This window comes from Dromiciops gliroides, chromosome 1 (genome assembly GCF_019393635.1).
Source record: "Dromiciops gliroides isolate mDroGli1 chromosome 1, mDroGli1.pri, whole genome shotgun sequence".
In the NCBI taxonomy this organism is placed as follows: domain Eukaryota; kingdom Metazoa; phylum Chordata; class Mammalia; order Microbiotheria; family Microbiotheriidae; genus Dromiciops; species Dromiciops gliroides.
In genome coordinates this window covers 157,964,765-157,978,581 of record NC_057861.1, presented here as the reverse complement: position 1 = coordinate 157,978,581, position 13,817 = coordinate 157,964,765, and the positions used below count along the sequence as shown (strand labels likewise).

The window sequence follows — 13,817 nt, the reverse complement described above, 5'->3', positions numbered from 1 at the left end:
AGCAAGTGCCAGAAATTAACCTCTATTTACACTTAGTCATTATACTCTTTTTTTTTAAAAACCCATACCAACAGTAATGCTAAATTTATTTGTTGAAATTTGGCTCATAAAATGTCCATCTTTCCTCTTGTCAAACAGTTGTTTTTACAAACTAATAAGCTGTCGCATTCATTTCTCTGTTTTCAATTAACAAAATCAAAATCATTGAAACACTTCATTTGGACTATTTTAAAACAGGTTAGAAAGTTCTATTTCCAAGTTTTTTAGGTGAGCAGGTAAGAGTTTTCATAGGTGACACATGCAATTTTTTTTTAAGTGAGGCAATTGGGGTTAAGTGACTTGCCCAGGGTCACACAGCTAGTAAGTGTTAAGTGTCTGAGGTCAGATTTGAACTCAGGTACTCCTGACTCCAGGGCCAGTGCTCTATCCACTGTGCCACCTAGTTGCCCCGACACATGCAACTTTTTTAATCCCATTCTTTTTTTTTTTTTTTTTTTTTTACTTTTTGCAGGGCAATGGGGGTTAAGTGACTTGCCCAGGGTCACACAGCTAGTAAGTGTCAAGTATCTGAGGCCGGATCTGAACTCAGGTCCTCCTGAATCCAGGGCTGGTGCTTTATCCACTGTGCCACCTAGCTGCCGCTTTTTTTTTTTTTTTTTACGCCACATACAAATTTTTTTTTTTTGATGAGGCAATTGGGGTTAAGTGACTTGCCCAGGGTCACACAGCTAGTAAGTGTTAAGTGTCCGAGGCCGGATTTGAACTCAGGTCCTCCTGACTCCAGGGCCGGTGCTCTATCCACTGCGCCACCTAGCTGCCCTGACACATGCAATTTTTAACAAGAAATTTTCAGTTTTTAGCTGTCTTTAATTTTTTTTTGTCTGACCTCCTCAAGTCAGATTTTATCATCCTTGTTTTTATCTCATAATATGACTGACAAAGACTTTGTTACTAGAATTGTCAGGTCTACCGTTTGCACATTGTCCAGTTGCGTATGAACAAGTAAATTTATCTTCAAACTGAGATTTCTTTCAGGAATATTTTTAAGCCACTTGTCATTTTGTGGTGGTTTGTTTAGTTAAAATTAGACAATATAATCTATAAATTAATTTAATGGGACGCACCTCAACCACATTACTGTTATAGCACATTAAAAATGAAGAGACGTGTAAAGGCTTTCAGCCTTTTTGTATTATGGAACTCACACTCTTACTTCAGAATACTTCTCTGCATCTGAAACATGACTATCTAATATAGACCTTGAGTGCCTGTCAATTTATATATTAAATAGGAAAGTTTGATTTCTTTCTTGTTTTTTAAATAAGTAGAAGTTTCCAGTTACTTCCCATTCTTCCAATTAATCTAGTGTTCCCCAGTTTAGAGACCACTGTTCTACAGCATAGCCCCAAACTTGAAAGTAAAAAGATCCAGTAAATGGTTGTAGTACTTGTCACAAGCTGTCACTAAACCAGTTTAGGTATTTTATTGCTTGGTGCTTCATGTACAACCTTACTAACTTTTACTTGACATATGCTAATGAACTTGGTTATCTGGCTTCCCACTGCTTAGAAGATTTGAAGTAATATACAAGAAAAAACACTAAGAAGAGAGACTTTTTTCCTCAGTTGAATTTTTATTCAATTGTAATAAGCTTTATTTTTTCTCCCACCTCCGCCATCAAATAAAAAGAAAAGAAAAATCCTTGTAACAAATAATCGAGCAAAATAAATTCCTCATTAGGGGCAGCTAGGTGGCACAGTGGATAAAGCACCGGCCCTAGATTCAGGAGGACCCAAGTTCAAATCCGGCCTCAGACACTTGACACTTACTAACTGCGTGACCCAGGGCAAGTCACTTAACCCTCATTGTGCTGCATAAAAAAAAATTAAAAATAAATTTTTCATTGACCATATCCTAAACTATGTCCTCTTGAGTCCATCTTCATTCTCAGGAGATGGGTAGCATGCGACATCATTTATCCTTTGGGATCATAGTTAATCATTACATTAATGGGATCTCTTAGTCTTTCTGGGGAAGGAAGCAACCCTTTTGTAAATTTTTATAGTGCAGCAATGTTTCCTTTTATTCATACATCATAATTTGTTCAGCCACTCCTTGAATAGGTGACTGCAGATTTTATAACTGACTGCCTGCCATCCTAATATTTACACAAGACCATCATAGTTTTCAAAGCACTTATACATACATTAATTCATTTAATCCTCATAACTACCCTTAAATATATGTAGAAAAGATAATAGTATCCCTGGCTTATTGATGAGAATATGTGGTTTTCTGTGTTCACATAGCTTGGAAGAGGCAAAAAGGATAGAACTAATACAATGTGTTTTGTGAAACAATACAGTGATGCATGTTACTCTGAATGATCAAATGGTTAAATTAGTTCCTATAAGGGCAGCTAGGTAGCGCAGTGGATAGAGCACCGGCCCTGGATTCAGGAGGACCTGAGTTCAAATCTGATCTCAGACTCTTTTTTTGTGTGTGTGGGGGGGGGCAATGGGGTTAAGTGACTTGCCCAGGGTCGCACAGCTAGTAAGTGTCAAGTGTCTGAGGCCGGATTTGAACTCAGGTACTCCTGAATTCAGGGCCGGTGCTTTATCCACTATGCCACCTAGCCGCCCCATGGTCTCAGACTCTTAACACTTACTTAACAGCTGTGTGACTCTGGGCAAGTCACTTAACCCCAATTGCCTCACCAAAAAAAAAAAATAGTTTCTATACCTTGTGTTTAAGAAGGTAGAATAATATGTAATACATTTTTTAAATAATTGCAAAAAATTAAAGTGAAAAAAGTTCAAGGCTTTAAAACAGTGCTTTGGTGCTTTAAAAGATCTGACTGTTTTCATGTTTTATTTTCTCCCCATTCCCAATGTTATTCATTTATCTAGAATATTCACTTATATAGAACATCTTATTCATTAATGATGCCAGATAAATGAGGAATTACCCATAGTGGGTAGAGGTCTAGTCTTGGAGATAGGAAGAATTATGTTCAGATCCTGCTTCTGAAATTAACCTTGTATCCATGGGCATGTCACTTAAACCCTGTAAGTCTGTTTCCTCATCCATAAAAATTGAGAAAATAATTCCTATAGTATCTATCTTACAGTTATTAAAAGACTTAGTGTTTTAAAAACTTAAGTTTTTTAAAAAATAAAGTTTTATTAATAGTTTACATTTATATAGAGCTTTAAGACTTACAAATTACTCTTCTGATAACCTAACCATCTACGATTATCTTAATTTTATAGTTGAGGAAACTGAGGTTCATGAATGGTAATATGAAAAGCTAAGATCCAAGTCTTTTGACTCCAGGTCCAATACTCTTTCTTTCTTTCTTTCTTTCTTCCTTCCTTCCTTCCTTCCTTCCTTCCTTTCTTTCTTTCTTTTCTAATAAAAATATTTTATTTTTTTCCAGTTACATGTAAAGATAGTTCTCAATATTTGTTTATACAAGCTTTCCAATTTCAGATTTTTCTCCCTCCCTCCCCCCCTCCCCTAGACAGCAGGTAATCTGATATAGATTATATATCCAATACTCTTTCCATTGTATTTTTCCTCCCTATATTCTATCAAGTATTTTATTGTTATTTTAATGGAATTGTAAATCTATTTAAAGAACATCATCAGATGTTTCTATTTTAGTTATCTTAAGTTTATATGTTTGTATTTACTGTATTCTTTTTGGTCAACAAAAGAGTAACATTTTCTTCATTAAGTATAACTTATGCTTTCCTTGGGGGAAGTAAGTAGTTCTGGCCTTTTCTCTTCAGTTTTCATAATGCCTCTTAGTGTTAGTATTTGTCGTGTTGAAAAATGTAAAGCACTGAAGAAGTATCTATTTCTAAAGAGTCACACACTATAAATTATATATTGTGATCTTATTTCCCACCCTTCCCCCATGCACCATAATTCATAGAATCTTACTCAGAATTTCATATGCATCAAGTCATCATCTTACAGTAATTTAACTAAACCATTCTTTCGCTTGATTCTCAGGTGATGCTATGTGGCATGCAAGAAGTTGATTTAGCAGATTGGCAGAGAAATACTGTATATCGACATTACACAAGAAATAGCAAGCAGATCATTTGGTTCTGGCAGGTATTTGCTTTTATATTTTAAAATTCAGATGTAAAAGTATATTCTTTGCCAAAAAATGATAGCTTAGACATTAGCCTTTTTTTATTTGTTAAATAGGCAAATACTTTAAAATTATAGGAGCTAAAGCTGAAAGGGACATTAGAGTCTAAATCTCTTCCAATGCAGATGAGAAAACTGAGGCCCAAGATGTTCGGTGGCTTTCTCTGCAATTCAACAAGCATTTGATAAACCTCTTTTATATACAAAGTATATAACAGATACAGAAACAAAACTTAAATAACCTCTGTCCTCAGAGGGCTTACATTCTGCTGATTTGCCCAAGTTTACACAGGTAGTATGTAAAAGGTCCAAAATTTAGATTGAAGAACTCCAGTTCTTTCTCTGTAGGTGAATAGCATCTTCCTTCATAGGTTTGTACTTGATTTGAGTAATTGTAATACCCAAAATAACTTAGTTATTCATAGTTGTTCTTCCAACAATGTTGCTATTACTATTTTTACAGAGTTCTCTTGGTTCTGCTTATTTCATATCTTCATTATCTCATACAAGTCTTTCCATGTTTTTCTAAAATTAACCAGCTCATCATTTCTTATAATACAGTAGTAGTATCCCATCACAATCATACACCACATCTTTTTTAGCCATTCCCCAATTGATGGACATCCCCTCAATTTCCAGTTTTTTGCCACCTGAGAGATCTGCTATAAATATTTTAGAACATAAAGGTTCTTTTCCTTTTTTCCTAATAACCTTGGGAAACAGACCTAATAATATTCATCTCTTAAATGAAAGATTTGAACCTCTTAACTATTTATTAACTTGGAGATCATCTATTGAAATCTGCTTTAAATTCATTGAATTCTAGTTATGTAAAGAAACTATTTGTCTGAGTTTGGAAAACCAACTAGTTGCATCAGTTTTAAAAATTTTGGTAAGAATCTTGTATTTTAAAAAACATCTGTCATACCTTTAAGAAATTTTATCAATAATTTTCTTCAGCATACTTTTATATAACTGAAACTATTATTAAAATCCATACTGACGGGGGCAGCTAGATGGCGCAGTGGTTAAAGCACTGGCCCTGGATTCAGGAGTACCTGAGTTCAAATCCGGCCTCAGACACTTAACACTTACTAGCTGTGTGACCCTGGGCAAGTCACTTAACCCCCATTGCCCCACCAAAAAAAAAAATTAATTAATTAAAATTAAAAAAAAATCCATACTGACATTTTCCCTATTCATTATTACATGCTGCCGTCTCTTAGCCATATGATTTTCCAAAAAGTTTCATTGTTTTATAGTAGTATTTTGAATATACCAAGCAATTTATTATTGGTTTTGTGTTGCAATAAGTTTGAATATTTTTTGTTTCCCAGTTTGTGAAAGAGACAGACAATGAAGTTAGAATGCGTCTAATGCAGTTTGTCACTGGAACCTGCCGACTACCCTTAGGAGGATTTGCTGAACTCATGGGTATGCATAATTCATTGCAGTTTTTTTGTACGTTTATTTATGATTGTGAACGGGCTATGTGCAATCGTTTGATTTCTCTTTCTTTGGAACAGTTTGATTAGCAATGTACTTGAGATTTTTTTTTAAAGCAATGTACTTTAGATTAACTGAATCTCTGTTCTTTGAAGTTTAAATGGGGTCTATTGCCAGAGCTAGAACTTAGAATTTATGCTAGGTAGATTTAAGAAAAGGGTGAAAAAACTAGTTGAATTACTAATAATTTGTGCAAACTCTTGGCTCAGCTTTGTTGTAGTCATTCTGAAATTTAACTGCTTATTAACTATAAACATGTTTAACAAACCATTTAAATCTTGTTTCCCTAATTCAGGGAGTAATGGTCCTCAGAAGTTTTGCATTGAAAAAGTTGGCAAAGAAACCTGGTTACCACGAAGTCATACATGGTGAGTTTAATGATCTCAAATTTTTTTTTGAAAGAAAGGGAGCTTTTTAAGTATCTCATGATTCTGGGGTATATTCTTCTGTTTACAGTATGTAAAAATGTTTCTGGTATGTCATAAACTGGTGAAGCATCTCAGAATCAGATTCCACCATGAAGTATGCTTATAAATATCCACTTTTAAGTTTATTACAATTCAGTACTTTTAAATTCTTTTAAAAAATGTTTTTAGGGTCAGGGCAGCTCGGTGGTGCAGTGGATAAAGCACCAGCCCTGGATTCAGGAAGACCTGAGTTCAAATCTGGCCTCAGACACTTGACACTTACTAGCTGTGTGACCCTGGGCAAGTCACTTAACCCTCATTGCCCTGCCCCAAAAAGAAAAAAAAAAAGAGTAAAATATTATTCGGGTCAAACAAGATGAATTGAATAGGCAGCAGAATCCACATTTCTGGTTCCTAGACTAGTACTTTTTTTGTTACAGTATGATACCTTTTATATAGACAAACATTCATTATCTTCAACTACTGTTGTAATCTGAAAAGTTGTTAATTTGCTCTTTTTGGAGTGTTAACATTTGAAATTTTATATTCAATTAAGCAGATATTTATTAAATATCAAGGAGGTAAATGCATTCTTGAAAGTATGGAAGGTTATTTTAGGCATAGAGTTTGCAAGGGTTATGGCGGGGAGAGGGCAGAGAAGTGGACTGCTTTGAATGGATAAAGAAGCATACATGCATACCAAGACACAGAGCAAGATGTATAATAAGAAACAGGAAGGTAGACAAACATTGGCAGACAAATATTTGCATGATCTTCATCTACCCTGTTACTATAAAGACAGTTCTCACTTTACATGAATTCACATTATGCAAATTCGACTCCTCTAGGGGCAAGCAGTAGGACCCCACACCAGCCTGGTTCCTGCTCAGGCTCCAGGATGAGACAGTGAAGCCCCAGGCTAGGGATGCTCTGCTCTAGTCATAGAAGGCACTTGTGGGGCAGCACTGTGGAGGGGGCAGGGATGCCTAAAGGTCTACTTATATTAAGCAAAAATCAACTGTATTTTCTATTTTCTCTAGAAACTATCTGATATGTCTATATTATATCTATATCTGGACAGTAAGATTTTTAAGAGGTTGATGCTATTAATAATAATGAATGTTTTATAGTAATACAAGGTTTGCAAAGCAGTTTACAAATAATTATTTGATCCTCAGCACTTCTGAGAGGTAGGTGCTATCATTATTCTCATTTTACAGATGAGGAAACTGGGGCAGACAGTAATGGCTTGGCTTGGCCAAAGTCACTAATCTATTATGTGTCTGCAACCAGATTTTAATTTGAGTCTTCTTCACTCTGAGTCCAGGGCTCTAGTTAGTGAACCACCTTGCTGTCTCTAGATATGTAAATAATTTGGTGACTTTACAGCAGTATTAATTATATTAGTAAATGAATTACCTATTCTCAAAATGCTTTTAAGATTAAAACAGTTAACTATTTAGTAGACTTCTTACATACATACATTTTCTCAGTGTGTCAAACTTGGGTTTAAAAATATAATTCTCTTAAATATGGTTCACTATAAATAAAAATTATTTATTTTATCTCTTCTTATTTAGCTTTAATCGTTTGGATCTACCACCATATAAAAGCTATGAACAGCTGAAGGAGAAACTGCTTTTTGCAATAGAAGAAACAGAGGGATTTGGACAAGAATAACTGTGGCTTCTTGTCTAAGAGGAGCTCTTGCATTAAAATACTTAGCCAAGTAAAATTGCACAGATGTTGTATATAAGCTGTTCAGTCCATACAGTGACCTTCTGGAACTCTGAATGTGTAAATGTTCTACATTCTTCCACAAAGATATGCAAAACAGTTCAGCCTTTTTTACTTTTATTTATTGCCCCCTTGAAATGACTGACCAGTAAAAAAAAAAAACCCAAAACCCTTAAATTTTGAAGCAGACAAGAGACTTTATTTAAAAAATATATGTACATATACTTATATACTAATGGCTCTAGTTTTATAGAGCTCTAAGTATATGAAACATTGTAACCATTGAAAAAGACTTGGATTTGCTTTACCTTGGCTATATTATCCAGAAACAAAAATGTGCAAATTGCTCCATGTTCTACCTTATGCAATATCTCCCAAGGTTTTTTAATTGCATGGCTGTTCAGGATGGTATTAAAGACTTAGGTCAACACTTACCTAGAGTACATAGAAAAATGCTGCTGGCTTTTCTGAAGACAGATGCCTAATTCTGTCAACTTATTTTTAAAATAAGTATAATAGTTGAGGTTAACCCCTCTCCACTACTTTAATGGTGTAGCAGAAGTAATGAATGAAACTTTTACTTACAGATACAATAAAGTGAATGCTATACAACTGATACCACTTAACAGTTTATTATAAGAACTGGACAGAACTCATTGAGCAGCATAAAGATTTGTTTACATATTACCTTGGGATACTAGGTAATTTTCAGGTTGTTGTTGGTTTTTTTTTTTTTAAAGAAATTCTGTAATTCCTAGAAGGGTTTTTTTTGTTTTGTTTTGTTTTGGGGGGGTCTCCTTTTAATCTTTGATTATATTTCAAATTAGGTTCATGGTAAACTGATGTAATATGATATTTAGATATATATATATGTGAAAGGTAATGTGAACTTTCACTACTTTTTTATGTTCCAAGTTTGGTTACATAAATTCAAATCAATCAACAGCTACATAAGCTTTTGAACACTTAAACTATAAAACTAATGATTTTTTATTACTCTTTAAATATTTTCATCCCTCTTTAAGTTCATGTAAAATTCTATATACCTGAATTAAATAAGCATATATTAAAATCTTGTCATTTTTAAAATGTAGACAAAGTTATTTTCTGTCCTAAGTGAACAGCATTTTAGAATTGTTTTTACCAGTATTGAGGGCATTTGCTGAACTGCAAAGATGTGTAACAAATTATAAATCTGATGTGAATTATGTTAAGTGCTACCTGTAGCAAACTGTGCTTCCTTATTAATATAAGAAAATTAAAATGACCATTTGTATCATGCTTTCAATATGCACTGTAAATTCCATTAAATTAACTTATACAAAATTTTATATACCCATGAAACTGATTTCTTAAAATATTATATCTGTAACATACTTCACTGCTAGGTGAGTACAGAAAATACTGGCATACTACTTATTTTCCCAATACAACAGTTTTTACTTTGCCAAAATTTTATTTTTCTACATATTAACTTAGATTGTGTTCTGCCTTTTTATTCAAAATTCGCAATTTATTCTGTACAGGTTAAATAAAAGCAGTGATCCCATTGGCTACATAGACTCTTTTCCCATATTCTCGACTCTGACACACCAGGATTTTAAAAATTATGTGTATGAAGGATTATGTGATAGGTGGTAATCAAATTGTTCTATATTTCTAAAAAACAGTAAGATGTGTATGTGCTTGTTGTTGTTTGTCTTTCATTCTTGAAGAGGACCATGGCAACGGGAGGTGTATGTGCTTAAACTACATTAGAAGACATTCATATCAAACATGAAAGATAATGTCCACATGATATGATTTCAAGGCCAACAAAAGTGGCAGAAGTATATCTTTGTAGATATTTAAGACTGAAAATATTTTGACTAGAATAATTCTTATTTTAAGGTTCTGAAAAATGTTCATTTTTTAAAAAACACATTGAAATCACCTTAGAAAAACATGGATTCCTGATAGAGCCAATGAGGCTTAACAAATATCAGAAAACTGTGGAAATTCTAATAGTTTTGGGAGGTAATTACTAAAATAGTTTGATTGTAGAAAGGTTTTTTAAAAAATCAGTTTCCCGGGGCAGCTAGGTGGTGCAGTGGATAGAGCACCAGCCCTGGAGTCAGGAGTACCTGAGTTCAAATCTGGCCTCAGACACTTAACACTTACTAGCTGTGTGACCCTGGCCAGGCAAGTCACTTAACCCCAATTGCCTCAAATTAAAAAAAAAAAAATCTGTTTCCCATGTCATGATTCTCAATTAACAGAAAAGACAATAATTTAGAAATATGTTAGGTGTATAAGTTATCAGTTAAAGAGGCATATATTACCCCTGTACTAGGGTTTGAAGTCACAGAGACAAAAATGTAAATATTCCCAGCCCTTGATATTATTTGGGGAAACAACATGTATAATAATAATTAAAACTAGCATGTGTATGTGTATTTATGTATATTTGTATGCATGTATGTGTGTATGTATGTGTAGATAGTGCTTTAAGGTTAAAGCACTTTACAAATATCTCATTTCCTTCTCAAAACAACCCTGAAATGTAAATGTACCACCTAGCTGCCCCCCTAATCAGGATTTTCTGAAGTCATCTCTCATCATTTCTTATGGTACAATCATATTTTATCAGGAATATTGCAGTTTGTTCAACCATTCCTCAATTGATGGGCACCTCCTTTAATTTTTTTTCCCTTTGAATCCCCCATCAAGATTAGGAGTTTGGAGTAGGGGGAAGATGGTGGCTGCTGGAGCACAGTAGGTGTGGAGTGCGGAGCAGCTGCCCAGTAAGGCGCTCCCTAAGAAGGACATCATCAAGTTTCTGCAAGACAACAGCTCAGATTCATTTCTTGCAGCACAGAAATTACTAGGAAATGTAAAAAATGTGGTCAAGACAGCAAACAAGGATCATTTAGTCACGACCTACAACCAACTTTTTGAAAGTTAGCATTTCAAAGGTCCTGAGAGTGTTGCCAAAGTGACAGAGCAAGTGAAAAGTGTAAAGGTTGATGAAGAGAAATCCAAAGAAGTCAAGCCTGAAGAAACTTGGTTTTTGGTTTTTGGTTTTTTGCGGGGCAATGGGGGTTAAGTGAAGCCCAGGGTCACACAGCTAGTAAGGGTCAAGTGTATGAGACTGGATTTGAACTCAAATACTCCTGAATCCAGGGCCAGTGCTTTATCTATTGCTCCACCTAGCTGCCCCCTGAAGAAACTTTGGATGAGGGTCCACCAAAATATACAAAATCTATTCTTAAGAAGGGAGATAAAACTAACTTTCCCCCAAAAGGAGGTGTTGTTCATTGCTGGTATACAGGAACATTTACAGGATGGAACTTGTTTTGGTTTGGGGTTTTTTTGTTGAGGCAGTTGGAGTTAAGTGCCTTGCCCAGGCTCACACAGCTGATAAGTGTCAAGTGTCTGAGGCTGGATTTGAACTCAGGTCTTCCTGAATCCAGGGCCGGTGCTCTAGCCAGTGCAACACCTAGCTGCCTCTGGAACTGTTTTTGATAGGAATATTTAAAGTAGTGCAAAGAAGAAAAAGAATTCTAAGCTCCTAAGTTTTAAAGTTGGAGTGGGTAAAGTTATCAGAGGATGGGATGAAGCATTCTTAACAATGAGTAAAGGAGAAAAGGCTTAGCTGGAGAATGAATCTGAATGGGCTTATGGCAAGAAAGGACAGCCTGATGCAAAAATTCCACCAAATGCAAAACTCAGTTTTTTTTGTTGTTGTTTTGGTGAGGCAATTGGGGTTAAGTGACTTGCCCAGGGTCACACAGCTAGTGAGTGTCAAGGGTCTGAGGCCGGATTTGTACTCAGGTCTTCGAATCCAGGGCCAGTGCTCTATCAACTGCGCCACCTATCTGACCCCAAAACTCAATTTTAAAATGGAGTTAGTGGACATCGATTGAAATGATAAACGTTTTGTTGATGGAACTACATACTTCAGGAGCGCTACATCTACAAATCTTTGGCCTTGTCTATACTTGAAGAACTGACTTTATTCATGGGGGTGGGGGAAACACATTACTCATTTTGAGAATAAATCCCTCAAGTTGAAAGTGTACCATTGAGGCTGGTTGGGGTTGTTTTCTATTATTTTGTAGTCATGTTGTAAATAGGAAATTCTGAATACAAATACATCAACACATTAATTGTGGGGAAAAAATATTAGGAAGTTTGTTTTGCTTTTTATTCACTCTGTATTTTCTTCCTGCTTAATTCCCCCCATCCCTACTTGTTTCACTCTTGAATGGGATGAATTTGTACACCAAACTGCATGTTGTGTCAGTCTGTGTTAATCCTCATTTGTCCAGATCAGATAAGGAGAAAGTTAATTTAATGTCCTTTTCCCCAACCCCTTCATTAAGGGTTGTATACTCTTCTTATGCATCAAATGATGAGAAATAACAAGTTCTACACCCTTCTTTCTCCTTGCTATGTGTATTACTTTCTCTTTTAACCCTAAGAATAGTACCAACCCTCTTCAACCAGGTGTTCTATTTTGCTTATTTAACTCCTTAAAAGGTTGGAAGGAGCACCTGTTTCTTCTTTCCCTATTAGGATGTTAACACTGACTTTCACCATACAGCCTTTATCCAATTGCTCAAATAAACTTAACTTTTCTGTTTCTCTTACTCTTGTGTTGGTATTTCAGACTTCTTAGTCAGTTGTCATCTTTTCATCAGAAAAGATGTTGTATTAAAAGTCTGGGGGTTTTCCCTTGTAGGGTAATACTCAGTTTTGGGAGGTGTTATTCTTGATTGTAAGCCTCTATCTTTTGCCTTTTAGAATATTGTATTCTTTTTTTTTCTTCTTCTTTTTTTTTTGGCAGGGCAATGAGGGTTAAGTGACTTGCCCACAATCACACAGCTTTTGTCAAGTGTATGAATTCAGATTTGAACTCAAGTCCTCCTGTATTCAGGGCCCATGCTTTATCCACTGTGCCACCTAGCTGCCTCCTGAATATTGTATTCTAATATTTTATTTAATTCACAGTAGAAATTCCCAAGTCTTGTGTGATCTTGACTCTGGTTCCTTGGTACCTAAATTCCTTCTTTCTGGGGGCTTGCAATATTTTTTTCTTTAACTTGGAAACTCTGGATTTTGGCTGTGGCATTCCTGGGACTTATCCTTTGGGGATTGTTCTCTGTAGGTGAGTGGTAGATTCTTCGGATTTTCATTTGGCTCTCTGGTTCTAATAGATCTGAGCAATTTCATTTATTCTGTCTTGAAGCATGGTATCAAATTTTTATCATGGTTTTAATGGTGTCTTAGTGATTCCAAATGTTAGTTATTTAAGAGTATATCTCTCGGGGGCAGCTAGGTGGCGCAGTGGATAGAGCACCGGCCCTGGAGTCAGGAGTACCTGAGTTCAAATCCGGCCTCAGACACTTAACACTTACTAGCTGCGTGGCCCTCGGCAAGTCACTTAACCCCAATTGCCTCACTAAAAAAAAAAAAAAAAGGATATCTCTCAATGCTTTCTTAATTATATATCTTACAATTTCTTTTGTTTTAGTCATGGTTTTTTTCATAATATTTTTGGTATCCCTTAAGAAACATTGATTTCTATTTGGTCTGTTCTAATTTTCTGGGAATCTTACTGGGTAAGGCTTACCACTTTTGGTTCTAAGCTATTCTAATTATTCCCTCTGTCGTTTTTATTTAATTTTTATTTTCTCTATCATTACTTCTTCCAGGTAATCACGTAGTATTTGTAGAAAATGGTATTTTTCCTGCAATTATTATGGCATTATGTTCTCCTGAGATGTATTTGGGGGCATCTTGATGTCTACTGATAGTGGTTAGTGTCTTCAGTTTACTCTTCCTAGTTCCTGAATTGAGACTTTGTTTCCAATGCAGGCTTTGCACCCTGCTGTGCTATTGGGTAGGATGGTTGGGCCTATTTGGTCTTGACCTGAGACACCAGAGTTCTTGTACAACCGCCACTTCTTAGGCTTCTACCCACCTAACACACGTCCTTGAGGCTCAGGGTGCCAGGAACTT

At 35.4% G+C, this 13,817-nt stretch overlaps 1 protein-coding gene and 1 pseudogene across 1 annotated transcript in view; both read left to right on the top strand.

Annotated features, from left to right (window-relative positions):
• Window positions 1–9,067, top strand: part of WWP1 (WW domain containing E3 ubiquitin protein ligase 1) — a 94,684-nt gene extending 85,617 nt beyond the window's left edge. Inside the window, 4 exon segments of the mRNA XM_043984172.1 lie at window positions 4,021–4,125; window positions 5,502–5,598; window positions 5,966–6,038; window positions 7,658–9,067. Of these exon segments, the coding sequence (XP_043840107.1) occupies window positions 4,021–4,125; window positions 5,502–5,598; window positions 5,966–6,038; window positions 7,658–7,757 (375 nt within the window). The 3' untranslated portion in view covers window positions 7,758–9,067.
• A 1,481-nt stretch (window positions 9,068–10,548) lies between these two features.
• LOC122736846 lies at window positions 10,549–11,719 on the top strand (annotated as a pseudogene).
• The last annotated feature ends 2,098 nt before the right edge of the window (window positions 11,720–13,817 follow it).